The following is a 13,842-nucleotide window of genomic DNA, read 5'->3' on the forward strand; positions in this document are numbered from 1 at the left end:
CTGGTGTTGTCTATTGGAAAGTTATAAATTTTTTTTAAAGCATGCCACTCGCAATTGGAACTTTGCCGGATTAATTCGTGCCCGGTGGTCTACTCAAACTTAATTTTTTTCAGGAATGATAAATTGACTTTCCACTCTGCTTGGAAGTCAACAGTGATTATCCTGTGGGTTGTATTCATTGTTGCCACAGCAATTTGGAATTTCCACCGCTGGCTCAGAGCTGTAAACCGAGGATGAGCACCGCCCCAAATTTCTTTGGGCAAGAAACGTCTATACTTTGAAGCATGACAGCCATGCTGCCTCACTGTAATAGTACAAGAGCTACAGATCGGTGGAATGAAAGCGAGCCTAACAGGAGATATGGATGAGAAAGAGCTGTGGATAAGAGATGCAGATTTACACTGTTTTGTCAGGGGCCCTCCGTTCTCATAGAGGGCTCTTGTCTGTCATGTCATGCAACTCGGCAGCAGTTGTTTTAGCCGGCCTGACTGCTCATGAGACTAAAAGTGGAAGCTGGTCTTGAGAGAGTTAAATTTGCTGCTAAAAAAAAGAGATGGGATTCTGAAAACACTTAGGTTGATTGATGAAAATTGTAGTTTTACGTGGTTAAAAACTGTCCACTAGTTTTCATGTATTACTGAGTACAGTAGAAATTACTTTGTTATTAATGCAATCATAAAGTGATTGTTACTTGTCATCGTTAGTTGTTGAATGTATGAGCGACAATCATTATAAACAGACCTCCCTTGAAGACAGACTGCTTGAATTGGCTGTCGCCTGATTTAAACAAAATAACCTATTAAAATCTTTCCGAATTATATTCTGCTTTTGCATTCAGCCTCATGTCATGATACGAAGTATCTTTTCAGATAATTCCGATTATCCCACACCTCCAATTAGCCCACACATCCAATTAGCACAGTTGGCTACGTACGGTGCGATAGAAGTTCAACATACATACGTACAGATCTCGCGTAATTGCCCACACGGAAGCAGATATCACACAACTATCTCTTGAGATCCCTTCTCAGTGACCTGTGTACTCTCACCTGCCTTTAAATGCCGATGTGAAACACGGGCAACGTTTTGTAATGCCCTGTGTTCATATATCCGCGTCCCCGCAGCGAATATCCTTGAGACGCTGCGTGGGGACGGCAACGTGCTGCTTGCCGTGGACACGGCGGGTCGCGTGCTGGAGCTGGCCCAGCTGCTCGACCAGATCTGGAGGACCAAGGACGCGGGGCTGGGAGCGTACTCCCTCGCGCTGCTCAACAACGTCAGCTACAACGTCGTCGAGTTCTCAAAGTCTCAGGTTCGTACCGTTTGTTTGGGCGACCCCGCATCCTCTTTGTGCATTGGGTTTGATCGCCTGCGTTATTTGTTTTTTCCTTCCTTCCCCTATACTCGATCGTTCTCTTCTGCGCGGGTGTGACAAACGCGCTCCCGTGTTTTCACAGTCGCGTAAAGATCGATGGCTCGATTCTCATGGTGAATGTCTCTTTTAAGTACAATTTGTGTGCGAAAACACGCATATGTCTTCAAGAGCAAGAGTAGACCAAATCACCGAGTTTCAGGGCTCTTTCAACTGGTGGCCCGCAGATCTATAGCCCGCCGAAATATATATGGCTTGGAGAGACATTATGAGAGATAGACATTAGTGAGACGAAAGAGAGCTCAACAAGATAGAGGGATGAGGGACTCGAACACACGAGCTACAGATGAGCGATCACATGTACAGATGTTATAATGTCAGAGGGATCATGTGATGTCAACATCTGTACACAAGACATTTAGACATCGCATGACACTATGACTCTGTGCGGCCTCTCAGTGCACACACACACACTAGTTGCATTGTTACCCACGAGAAAATACAGTGGCAGAATTCTGACCTCGTGTCTCAGCGGTTTTAACGTCCGTACACGCGACACATACGACGTTCAGACGTCTCGTGACGCTTTGACAGCGTGCACATTTAGTATTATTATGTGGTCAATCGAAAGATGCATCATTAAAAGAACCCTGACGCCGAGTGTCTTTTCTGCCTTGAGCGGCCACGTATGTGAACCTGTGTTCCCACCCACCCACGCATCGTCGACCGCAGGTGGAGTGGATGAGCGACAAACTGATGCGGTGCTTCGAGGACAAGCGCAACAACCCGTTCCAGTTCAGGCACCTGTCCCTGTGCCACAGCCTGGCCGACCTGGCCAAGGTGCCGAGCCCCAAGGTGGTGCTGTGCAGTCAGCCCGACCTGGAGTGCGGCTTCTCGCGCGAGCTCTTCATCCAGTGGTGCGGCGACCCGAGGCACTGCGTCATCTTCACGGCCCGCACCATGCCAGGCACGCTGGCGCGCACGCTCATCGAGAAGCCAGGACTGCGCCGGGCAGAACTGGAGGTGAGGTTCGCATTTGCGTTTGGGGCGGGGGGTGGGGAGGGTGGATTTTAGCCGTGAACTTGCGTTGCTGCCATCGCACGCTCTGTGTGTGTAGGTACGTATGTGCGTACGCGTGTTGAACTTCTTTCGCGCCGTACGTAGCCAAGCACGCTCCTCGGTGGTTGCCAATTTACAAAAAGAAAGTCGGCGTACGTCCACATCAGTAGGGTCGGCTCTTTCGGAGCGGACGTGAAATAACATTTAACCAAATAAACTTTGGGTTAGCGTATGTAGCGTGGTTTAATGGCTAGCACATTGGACCTGCAATCCAGAGGTCGCCGATGCCTTCTCCCGGCATGACAGTTGAAACACTGTTGCTTAAATCGACCCGCCTTTGTCTGTGCGCCCAGTAAATTGGAACAACACAGTCGATCGGCTGGTTTCTGTGTGTGCGGTGGGGTAAAGTGTGGGTTCTCACAAGATGCCTGGCCACGTGTTAATGATGAGACAAATAATCACCGTGATGATATCCGCATTTTTTCTTATTCAGATACGCAAACGTGTCAAGCTTGAAGGTAAAGAGCTCGAAGAATATATGGAAAAAGACAAAATAAAGAAAGAAGAAGCGAAAAAGCAAGAGCAAGCCAAAGAGTGAGCAATACAATTGTTTTTTTATATATATATCTTTTCCCCAGGGCTTATGCCTATTGTGCCATACTTAAACACCGGTGCTAATTGGCGGCATGTTGTGAGACAAATTATCCTTTCGCACAGCAGCCGGGGGACCCCTGGTTGTTAGAGAACTGCCCCACAGCAGCAGAGAGCACAGCGAGCTACATCTGACCTCTCTTGAAGTGACCACAGGTCCACGCGGTAGGGGGCAGCACTTTCCCGTTTGCTTGGCCAAGGTCAGGGACGTTTGGCACGTGACAGCGACAGCGATTTATTTAATTCTCAGAGCATCAATTTGGCCGAATTAAGGGCAGAACTACATTTTGTGCGATGGGGGGGTGTTCATTGTACAGGCAGCCCCCGGGTTACGAAAGGGTTAGGTTCCCGAGATCGATCCGTAGCCCAAATTTTCCATAGGAAACTGAACGGAAACTGAACTATTTTCCCCCAAACATCAACGATAAAATCCCAAAGCCGGAAATAGTTGTGCCTCTCCTTCCCAATTACTAGGTTCGTATTATCTCGGTACCGTATCGTGCTGTCCTCCGTTTTATATCGTTACCTGTATTGTGTCGCTGTAATATGCTCTGCACTTCCTACAATTCTTTCATTTCATCGAATATCTACCCTAACACTACCCATAATTAAACTAATGGAACATATACTATATCCAACTGTTTATGAATACCACAAAACATTTTAATATTAATTGTTAACAGAAAGCGCTCCGTTCCGAATGTTCGTTTACCGTGCATTAGGTTAGGCCTAGACTTCTCCGATCGCTGTTGGCCGAGACCATAAGTAATCTAAGCATAATTGTGTTAAATAAAGTACATCCAGTAAATAACTCATGAGATAAACTTAAAATAAAAAAAACTAACAATAGAAAAATAGACAGTTCTAAGCATATAAAACAAACAATTACGTAATGCTACAAAAGAAAAGGATTACATAACGCTGCAAAAAAATACATTTATATTAATCCTCGGTGAAGCTCGGTGAAGGTGGAGTTTTATTTACGCTCCGCGGTATTCATCCGCAGCCTCACTGCGCTGCACTATTTGCGCTTACGTAACTAATGCAAACATTTACTGAAATTGAAAACAAATTTAACATGATTTTGGGAGCATTTCCATAAAGTCGGATTTCCTTGAGTCGGGTATTCCGCAACCCGGGGACTTGCTGTACAGTCGAATAATCAGGCTGAGAACTCATCAACTCGCTCTTTGTACGAGTGAGAAATATTTACGTTGCCTTCAAAGGTCACACATTTCGCACCAAATAATTGAAATGGATGGTGGGATGGTGGCGAGTTGTCTCGCAATTATATTGCAAACTTATCAGTAATGCGCGGGCGACACATCGACCGTATTTCTGCCGATATCTGTGAGCCGCTCGTCACAGACAGCCGCTTGGGCATGCCCACCCCCCCACCCCCCACTCCCACCAGCCCACCCCCCAAGAAGCATCGCCCAGTCGGCCTGGTTTTGATCGAATGTGTCCGAACGCGTCGGTGCAGCGATGATGAATTTTCGAGCGACGACAGCGACCTGGAGGGTGACATGGAGTACCAGCCGGCGGGCAAGGCCAAGCACGACTTGATGATGAAGAGCGAGAACAGTCGCAAGGGCAGCTTCTTCAAGCATGCCAAGAAGTCCTACCCCATGTACCCATCGACGGAGGAGAAAATCAAGTGGGACGACTACGGGGAGATCATAAAGTAAGGGCGCGTCGCCGAGATTCGATACCTTGCCTGGAAAACAGAAGGTCGTGCGTATGATCCCGACCTTGACGCCTGTATATTTGGCGTTGGCATGTTCTCTCTCCCCGTGTTCACGTGGATTTTTCTCCAGGTCCTCCAATTTTTCTCTCCACATTCAGAATCAGCGTGCTTTTAGAGGATTTAGCTGCTCTAAATTTCCACATAATAAGCCACTTCGTTGAGCTATCGTTTGTGGCCAGGTCGCTTTTGAAAAAGAGCTGCATAACTCAGCGGGCCTTACCTCTGTAAATTCACTCGCTCCTTCATGGATTTATTGAGAAACATTCGCACGTCCATGTCGGTAAACATCGAATACGAGATAGTCGGATTTTAGCAAATGCAGTCGGTGTACGGATGACGCGGTGGTGTCGTGGTCAGCACACTGGACTTGCAGTCCAGAGGTCACCGGTTCGGTTTGAACTCCCGGCGCGGCAGTTGAAACAGCGGTGCAAGTTTTTTCCGAATCTCCCCCGCACCCCCCCCCCCCACCCCCCGTCTTTGTCCACCCAGCGGTGTAAATGGGTATACGGCAGGTTGTTGATTGGCAGGCCGCGTGTGGTGGGGTAAAGTGTGGGAACTCCCACCTCTTTCCAGGATATCTGGCCAGCATGGAATACCCTCTGGAGGGACTCTACAACTGCCTCGAGTGGAGCTCCTTTTACCAGCAGTGGCACGAGAAAGCATTTGCAGGGCTGCACCTTTACATTTTACTCTAGGTTAATATTCGTCAAATATATTAAGAGCAATTTGCGCTGCCAGATGTAGCAAAATGCATTAGGAAACTGCATGCATGCATATAGTTTCCATGAATACATTTGGGCTGTTGAAGTGGCAAAATGTATATGTGCTATGACCATATATGGCCAAATCACCCATGATGCTCCCGATGTCAAATCTCAGAACCCAAGCAGGTTTTGAGCCTGGATAGTGTGTGCGTATGGGTGACCACCATGCATAACAGCTGTTATCGGAGCTTATTGGGTTTCCGTGGCTGGTATCAGAGGGACCGTGCAGTACAAACTCCGTTGTGTCTTCGTGTGTGCACAGGCCCGAAGATTTTTTCATGCCCGAGTTGCCAAGCGTGGATGAGGACAAGGGTGTCGAAGCTCATCACCAGGCAGAGGAGGCCATGGAGCAGGACCTGACGGATGTGCCCACCAAGTGCATCTCCAGCAGCCACACGGTCGAAATTCGGTACGCGGCGCTGCGCCCTCCACACTGCATCGCGAGCATTCAGATGCGCTCCTGAGGACGTCTGGAACACTCTTCCGATATTAAGAAGCCACGAGAGCGATGCGTTTGTAAACCTAGATTAAAAACTCATTTTTTTTGAACTGTTTTTCGTGTTTAATTTGTTGTCCTTCCCCCACAACTCCAGTTAGCACGGTTGGCTACATACAGTGCGAAAGTTCGGCATACATACATACTCACAAAGACTTATTCCCTCCCGATCCTGATTGAAAATGTTCCCCTCGCTTTCTGTGCTGCCACTTTTCTTCGTACGGCATTTGAAAAGCTGCTGATGTGAAACGTTATAATTTGTACGTCGAGCGCGGTAATCCATTTGACGGCATCGCTAGTTGCTTGATGTACGTATGGCGTCCGTACCTCCTGTGTAAGCAAAAAATATGGCAGTGGTCGGGTAGGCCTTGTCACGCTGATGACACGGTTGGAATGCGTTTCATGAAGGCTGTGGCCAACAGTTCAGGGGGGTTCATTGCACTGAGTTGGTACCGATAGGCTCGTGAATCCGAAGCGACGTTTCAGTCAGCCGCGATATAATTGGGCCATCAATCGTGAGAGGTTGATCGTCTCGGCCACAGGTCATCCATGAGCGCACACAAAAAAACGAAGACGTTCTGTATCGGATCGTTGCGGCAATTGCTGTTGACAAGCACCTATGAAGGCCAGCACGGCTCACGCGGGCGTGGTGTAGCCAGGATGACACTTATATATGATGTCTCTTTAAGCTACTATGTTTTATAATCTATGCGTTTCTCTTCACATATCTCAGTGTAAGTTAAAGCATGCACACTTCTGCCCGCTTCTGTGTGTACTTACTAGCTATTGTGCCAATGTTTTTGTCCATGTTTCTGTACCAACTAGTGATGAAAGGCAGACAACACACTGATTAAAATATTGTTCTACAGGCACATTGTCATATCGCTCCTTGGTGTACACCACCAGCAGTCCACCCGTAGGGAAATCGTCAACCAACCTCAGCCATCCCAACTTTTACCACAGCTCCCGCCCCTCCCGCCGGAATCCCCTTTGAATCTCTTAGCCAATCCAACACTCGCTGGTCAAGCAGACCATCCATCATTGGTGGCTGTTCTGCCTGACCAATCAGGATCGTGCCGGAACAGCAATCAGCGGGTAATGACCAAATTGTATAATTATTACGGATTGTCAGTGACGTCCTTAAAATTATTACTGTTGTTGCCAGTGTGCTTTAGTCGAAGTGCAATTTTCCATTTTTTGTGTGCGTGTGTAAACCCTTCATGTTCCGTTGGCGTTCCCTTCCCCCGTTCGCTTCAAGGGCCAAGTTGATCTACATTGACTACGAAGGGCGCTCAGACGGCGAGTCGCTCAAGAAGCTCATCAGCCAGATGCGCCCGCGCCAGCTGGTGATTGTGCACGGGCCGCCTGACGCCACGCGCCACCTGGCCGACGCATGCCGTGCGTTCGGCGGCAAGGAGATGAAGGTGTACACGCCGAGGCTGCACGAGACGGTCGACGCCACGAGCGAGAACCTCATCTACCAGGTGTGGCGTGCCGGGCGTGCGTGCTGTGTGTGCGTGCTGTGTGTGCGCACGCGTCATCGGCGCGTCATCGGCGCGTCATCTTGGGTACAATTCCAAAAGAAGTTCAACATACTAAACTATGCTATTTTTATTTTACCAGGTAAGGCCCACTGCGCAATGTAGCTCTTTTTCAGAAGTGGCCTGGCGACAAATGATAACTCAACAAAGTGGCTTATCACGTGGAAATGTTTAGCAGCCAAATATTCTAAACGCATGAAGTTCATTCGAAATGTGGAGGGGATAAACCGTAGTACTCGGAGAAAAATCCACGTGACCACGGGGAGAACATGCAAACTCTAAATATACAGGCATCAGGGTCGGGATGGAACCCACAACCTCCTGTATACCAGGCGAGGTAGTCAACATCTAGCCATCGTGGCACCCATACGTACATGCGTCAGCATCGCCAGGGCTGTGACGCGGGCCGGCGGTAACAAGTTAGCTGCTTATTGCAGAAATTCACGGTTCGAATCTGGCGGTCGCCCCAGTTAGTACTGCGTTGCAGCGGACATTGAAGATCCCCCTAACGTAATTTGCAAGGGTAGGCCAGTCTATGTCGGCATCATGGTGCAAAAGTGTATGGTTTGAGGAATTACTCACAAATTGCTCGAATGGGATTACACACACACACAGCAAACACCGCCCTCTGCGGTGAACACTTGGCAGGACCCTCTCAAAAGAGCGTCGTGAGACTCGGTGGGGCTTTCCTGTGTGAACAAGCGTAGTACCAATAATAATGATTATAAACCATTAATATTTACACCAGTGCCTCCGATGCAGTACATTTCGAGGTGAATGGGGGCACAGGGTGAACGCAGCAACAGCCTGCAAGTGGGCATTCTTACGTCCGTTGGGTTATTTATAACATTTGAAAAAATGTCGAGGCCACAATACCGGCACACATAACCTACCTTTTTTCCAATAACGCCAAACGGCTTTTGACGTCTACTGCAAAGCACGCGGCGTGTATTTGTTACAATTAACACACCCGGTGTTAACCAAACGGCCGTTGGGGATTCGAACTTGGGAACCTTTGCAGTAAGTGGCATACACACCATCGCCGGGCTCTCTCACCGGGCCCGCAAATTAGTTTTCTTCTTTACAACGCTCCCGTCAACATTATTTCTGCGGTGATGAGCAGTGTGTATTCTTATCGTGCTGTTCACTGAATTCCAAGGCTCCATTTGTGGCAGGAAGACCATTTTATTCTTTTGACGATGAAAGATTTTTTTTATTACTGTTTGTGCACAGCGTCTTGACATGTATTTAGATGCTATATAAATGTAAATTGTTGTTTTTTATTGTTGAGACTGGGTGTGATTTTTGGACAGTGCGAGCAGGAAAGGCAAATTTGTTCCCGCAGAAACACGGCACGACCCGCTGTGAGGAGTTCTCGCTTTTGTTTTATCATTATTTTATACTCCCAAAGCGTAACATTTCGGTTGTGAACGATGATAATAGGCTAGAGCCATGATACAATGGGTAGCGCATTGTGCTTTGAACCCAGTAACCCGATTTCGATTCCCAGCTACACTAAAATTGGTGGCTTGTACTGCCTGAACCTGTCCTGGGAACCCCCCAACCCGCACTAACCCTCACTGACCAGCAAGCTAAAGTGTGGCCAAACAACCCCTGTGATCGAAACAGCATGGGATGAGGGATGGGCGGGGGTGGGGAGACCTTAATATAACAGTGGATTGACAAAGGGCTTCAAATAAATAAGTTATAATTTATTATCGTGATAGTTTATTTGAGCTCAACAATCACTGCAAAATAGACATCCTGGTCAAAAACGATGTTCGGCTCGACGTTTTTTTATTGTTTTTTTTATGCTCGCGCCTACTTTTCCCCCCAAGGTGAGGCTCAAGGACTCGCTCGTGAGCTCCCTGCGCTTCTGCCGGGCACGGGACGCCGAGCTGGCGTGGATCGAGGGCGCGCTGGACCTGCGGGTGGCGCGCGTCGACACGGGGGTGGTGCCCGAGGACGGGACGCCGCGCGACGACGACAACGCGGCGGCGACGGCCGGCACCTCGGCGGGCGGCTCCGGCGAGACCATGGAGGTCGATCACCCGCACCGAGCTGCCGCCCACGAAACCGAGGCCGCCCCCGGCATCGCGGGCCGCTCTCAAGCGCAGCCCCTCGCCGGGCTGTTTATCGACGAAGATGCGACGACGTCGGCGCGCGTCACCGTCGGCCCCGAGGAGGGCGACATCATCCCCACTCTGGAGCCGCTGCAGCCAAACGAGGTTGGTAGCGGCCGGTTCTGAGTTAGGAGAGGGAGGAGGAGGTTTGTGAAGGATGCGACAGGGCAGTTTGGTGGCAGGGGTAACCCCCCTGCAGCAATGACTGAGGGCGGAAGATCGACGCTCACGACAACGAGCAAAGCGCTTTGCGGTACATTTGCCAGTGATCCCCGTGAACCTGTAACACCTGGGGCTGCCCCGTGCCCTGCCAGTGAGTCTACATTTCACGTACACCGAGCCTAGCACAGGTGCGACGGTGACGTCTCACCGTCACGTAGTCAGGAATGGTGGCTGTCGTTGTCGCCGCCGCCGCTGCTGCTGCTGCTGGTGGCGGTTGTGAAACGCCGTCCGTTCGGCTGCCGTCTTTTTTGTCTCCCAGGCGCAGGACCACGCGGCGGTGTTCATTAACGAGCCGCGCCTCTCCGACTTCAAGCAGGTGCTGCTGCGAGAGGGCATCCAGGCCGAGTTCATTGGCGGCGTGCTCGTGTGCAACAACGTGGTGGCCGTTCGCAGGGTGGGTTGCTTTTCCTGCCTTACCCCAATCGTGGGATTTGGTGTTATTCATGCAATTTGAACTTGTATACGTTATCAAATTTTCACCTATTTTTGTTTTTCGTGATTTTTCTCACCTTTCCTATTCTTTACACTTCTATTGTTTTCTTGTTTGTCGTTGTAACTTTCTGACCTGGCCCTACTTGGACTTCCGTAAAAAAAAAGCTTCATTGCTCATCGGATTTCTCTGGGATAAAGATTCTGATATAGAGTGCTGCCTCCCCCCCCCCCACCACCTGCACCCCGCTGCCTCTCACCCTTTGCTCTCCACGGTATTGAACCCACCCCACCTTGCCTCCCCCCAATCAAGAACCACTTGCTCCCCCAGCCCCAGATACACACCGAAGGTTATTAAGGCCACAATAGAGAGTGATCACATGGCCACCGTTCCATTCAATATGGTGTTAGGCACATGTTTAACCCTATTAGTGTTTTTTTTGTGATCGTAAGATGTGTTTCACGTGTATTAGAAACAGGTTATTCGTTACTTTAGAACCGCTTTTTGTGTTTAGTTTTTGTTTCCATTTCCCACACCTCCGATTAGCACGGTTTGCTACGTACGATGCGAAATAGGTTTGACATACATACATTGTTCGTGTTTTCGCATAGTAAGGCATGTGCATCACGTGTATTCGTGTTTTGTGACGGCAAGGCACGTGTTTCGTGTTGTGTAGTGGTGTCTTTCGTGTTAGTAAGGCATGTGGTTCACGTTGAGTTTTCATGTTTTAGCGCTGACGTCACCTGCGCACATTCATCATTTCTCCTGCACGGTATCCATGTCGCAGCCTGCGCCTCTATCTCCTGAGAAAGGCTTTCGTGCCCCCTGACCCACGGGCTGAGACCCGCTGCGCGAGCCTCTCCAGTTTACGTCTGCCGGATTCAAATTCTTGAAATCCAAGAACGTTTTGCAAACGGCTGTTGTGGGCACGCCTTGTCTGCCTTTAGTGGACAGCATCCTTGCAACACTGCTGATGCCCCGTTTCTGCTTTGAAGTTCTTCCCCTCTGATTATACATTTTTATCAAAACCAGCAAGATTATTTGGGGAACCGAGAAAAAAAATACATTTAATTGTGCTTTAAAATGTTTGTATCATTGTTAAATATATTACGTCAATTTATTTAATCATTGTGCAATTTTTCTCATTTCTATGAATTTTATATCTTCACTTTGAACCTTTTGTCCGTTACCAAATGATTGGATTTGCTGCCAGGATTAGTTGTAATTTAATTTGATGTCACCCAGGGGGTCACCTTTGCAAACAAGGCAACGTTTTCACATTTGTCTTAACTGTGTTCGTTTCATCTTCTGATGAAAAAAATTAAGATTGGATTGCATGTCTTAGGATAATGTATCACCCCCATTGCATTCATCTGCCCCCCCCCGGCTCGGCGCATGGCAGGGTCGTTTCTATTCCCAGCACGGCAGAATATTCTCCCTTTGCAAACGGCACCAGCCGTGGTAATCAAACCAGGCTCAAGTGGCTACCCTTGTCTTCGTGCGTGTGCCGTGCTGTGTGCGGATACAGTGGTATAGCAATGGGGTTAGCACTGCACCGTGCTACGATCCCGGCGACCCGAGTTCGATTCCCACCCGGATGCCCCCCAACACCCGTGATGAATATCTGAGCCGGTGTACTGGGCATCCCCGCAATGGACTCAGCATCAAATGAGTACCTGCAGCGGTGTGTAAACGTCAGCCCCTGGGGAGACAAAAGTGGCCCGGTCGTGGTGCTGGCCATCAACCCCGTCCATGTGCCACACCGGCCTTCGGAGGTACTCCTCGCTAACAGCACTTGCCCCAACAGTTGTGTAAAAGCTACACGGGGGATCTTTGTCTTTGCAGACGGAGGCGGGCCGCATCGGCCTGGAAGGATGCATATGTGAGGACTACTACAAGATCCGCGACCTCCTGTACCAGCAGTACGCTATTGTGTGACCTCTCTGGCTCCGGGCGCTGAAGGTGGTGATGCTGAGAGGGCCTTTTTGGTGGCGCGTCCACTCCCCTTGCGTGACGACGATTGTCTTCGTACTTTTCTAGTCTCCCCATCCCGAATGTAAATGACGGCGACACGAAGCCGTGGATCGTAACGTCGGGTAAGCTTTCGGAGAAAATGCCAGTTTTTTTTTTTTATTCAGAGCATTTTTGACAATTATGAAAGGGAGACGTAGGTCACCGTTCATCATAATTGGCCGTTCAAGGAATGCTTCTGGTAGTGGATATAGTTTTAACCGAAGGCGATTCTTGTGTACAGTAAACGTATGTTTTCCGCTGTTCGCTGGCCAGGATGGCCCGTGGAATTGGAATACAGAATACATATTTTCACGGCTGCCAATGTTTCCTTTTCCACCTGTACAAATAAAACAAATGCATCCATGTAATGACGCTTGCAACTTGATTTTAATACCCATTTGCTGTTTGTAATCGATACATTTCCTGCTGTTGGTGATGTTAACGGCAGTGAATATACCGGTAAAAATTAAAGTGTTGCATTAATTTATTACGTGCATATTTACAACAGCTCACTCGCTCCTTTGCGATATGAAATGCGGAATTGCCACCGCCCGCTCGGCTATACACGGGAGATGCCTCGATGCTCACTGAAGCAAGAAGATAATTTCCAACGACAAAGATTGCATGGCCAATGGCAGACGTAGCGTGGCCCGATTTGCTCTGTCAACTTATTATTTATTTTGGCCAGGAAAGCCTCACTGAGTCTCAAAACTCTTTTTCAGGAGGGTCCTGCCCAGTTTTTGCAGTCGGACAGGTGACGTTGCTGTCATGGTGATTGAGTAATTTGCAGGGAATGTTTCAATATTGGGATGTTTGGCCATTTATTTTTTCTTATGGGAGAAAACGGAAGAACCCGGAGGAAACCCATGCAAAACAGGAGGAGAGCGTACAAACCCCACACGCAGAAAGGTGCCCGAGTCGGGAGTCAAACCCAGGACCTTCCTGTTGTGAGGCGCCAGTGTTACCACTCGCGCACGGTAAATGTTCAAAGGACCCAGACCAGGTATTTCCCCAGTTTGTACCACCTGAGGTGGCGCATATGTCCAATAACAGTGGATCACGAGATAAACGTTTGAAATGAGTGGCGCTATCAAGTAATTCACTCTCGTATTCACCATGTGAATATATCGGTACTACGAAAGCTTTGCACCTCTGGTACCGATTTCTGCTCTTAACCCATGGACTAAATGGGAAGTTTGATTATATCTGAAAAGTGGCCAGAATACTAAAAAGGTAGCAATGCTGTAGAGAGACAGAGAGTAAGGTTAACTCTCCCTGCCCACATTTTCATGAGACAGGACTTCGTTTTTTTCTCTAGAGGGCAGCAGCATATGCAATGCATCTGTTGTCTGGGCTGCTCTCTCGCAATTAGCCAATCTGCCACCCCTCGCCAGTGTCAAACGTTGCAGCGGAATTGACACACG

At 48.9% G+C, this 13,842-nt stretch overlaps 1 protein-coding gene across 3 annotated transcripts in view; it reads left to right on the plus strand.

The window, feature by feature from the left end:
- CPSF2 (cleavage and polyadenylation specific factor 2) overlaps positions 1-13,434 on the plus strand; it is a 53,239-nt gene extending 39,805 nt beyond the window's left edge. For all 3 annotated transcript variants that reach the window (XM_078864424.1, XM_078864422.1, XM_078864423.1), the window contains exons 7-15: positions 1,125-1,312; positions 2,105-2,395; positions 2,925-3,025; positions 4,566-4,766; positions 5,856-6,002; positions 7,348-7,573; positions 9,469-9,858; positions 10,235-10,369; positions 12,251-13,434. In XM_078864424.1, coding sequence (XP_078720550.1) covers positions 1,125-1,312; positions 2,105-2,395; positions 2,925-3,025; positions 4,566-4,766; positions 5,856-6,002; positions 7,348-7,573; positions 9,469-9,858; positions 10,235-10,369; positions 12,251-12,343 — 1,772 coding nt within the window. In that variant the 3' untranslated portion in view covers positions 12,344-13,434. The remainder of the gene's footprint in view (positions 1-1,124; positions 1,313-2,104; positions 2,396-2,924; positions 3,026-4,565; positions 4,767-5,855; positions 6,003-7,347; positions 7,574-9,468; positions 9,859-10,234; positions 10,370-12,250) is intronic.
- The last annotated feature ends 408 nt before the right edge of the window (positions 13,435-13,842 follow it).

The sequence above is a fragment of the Lampetra fluviatilis genome, chromosome 18 (assembly GCF_964198595.1).
Source record: "Lampetra fluviatilis chromosome 18, kcLamFluv1.1, whole genome shotgun sequence".
NCBI lineage: Eukaryota > Metazoa > Chordata > Hyperoartia > Petromyzontiformes > Petromyzontidae > Lampetra > Lampetra fluviatilis.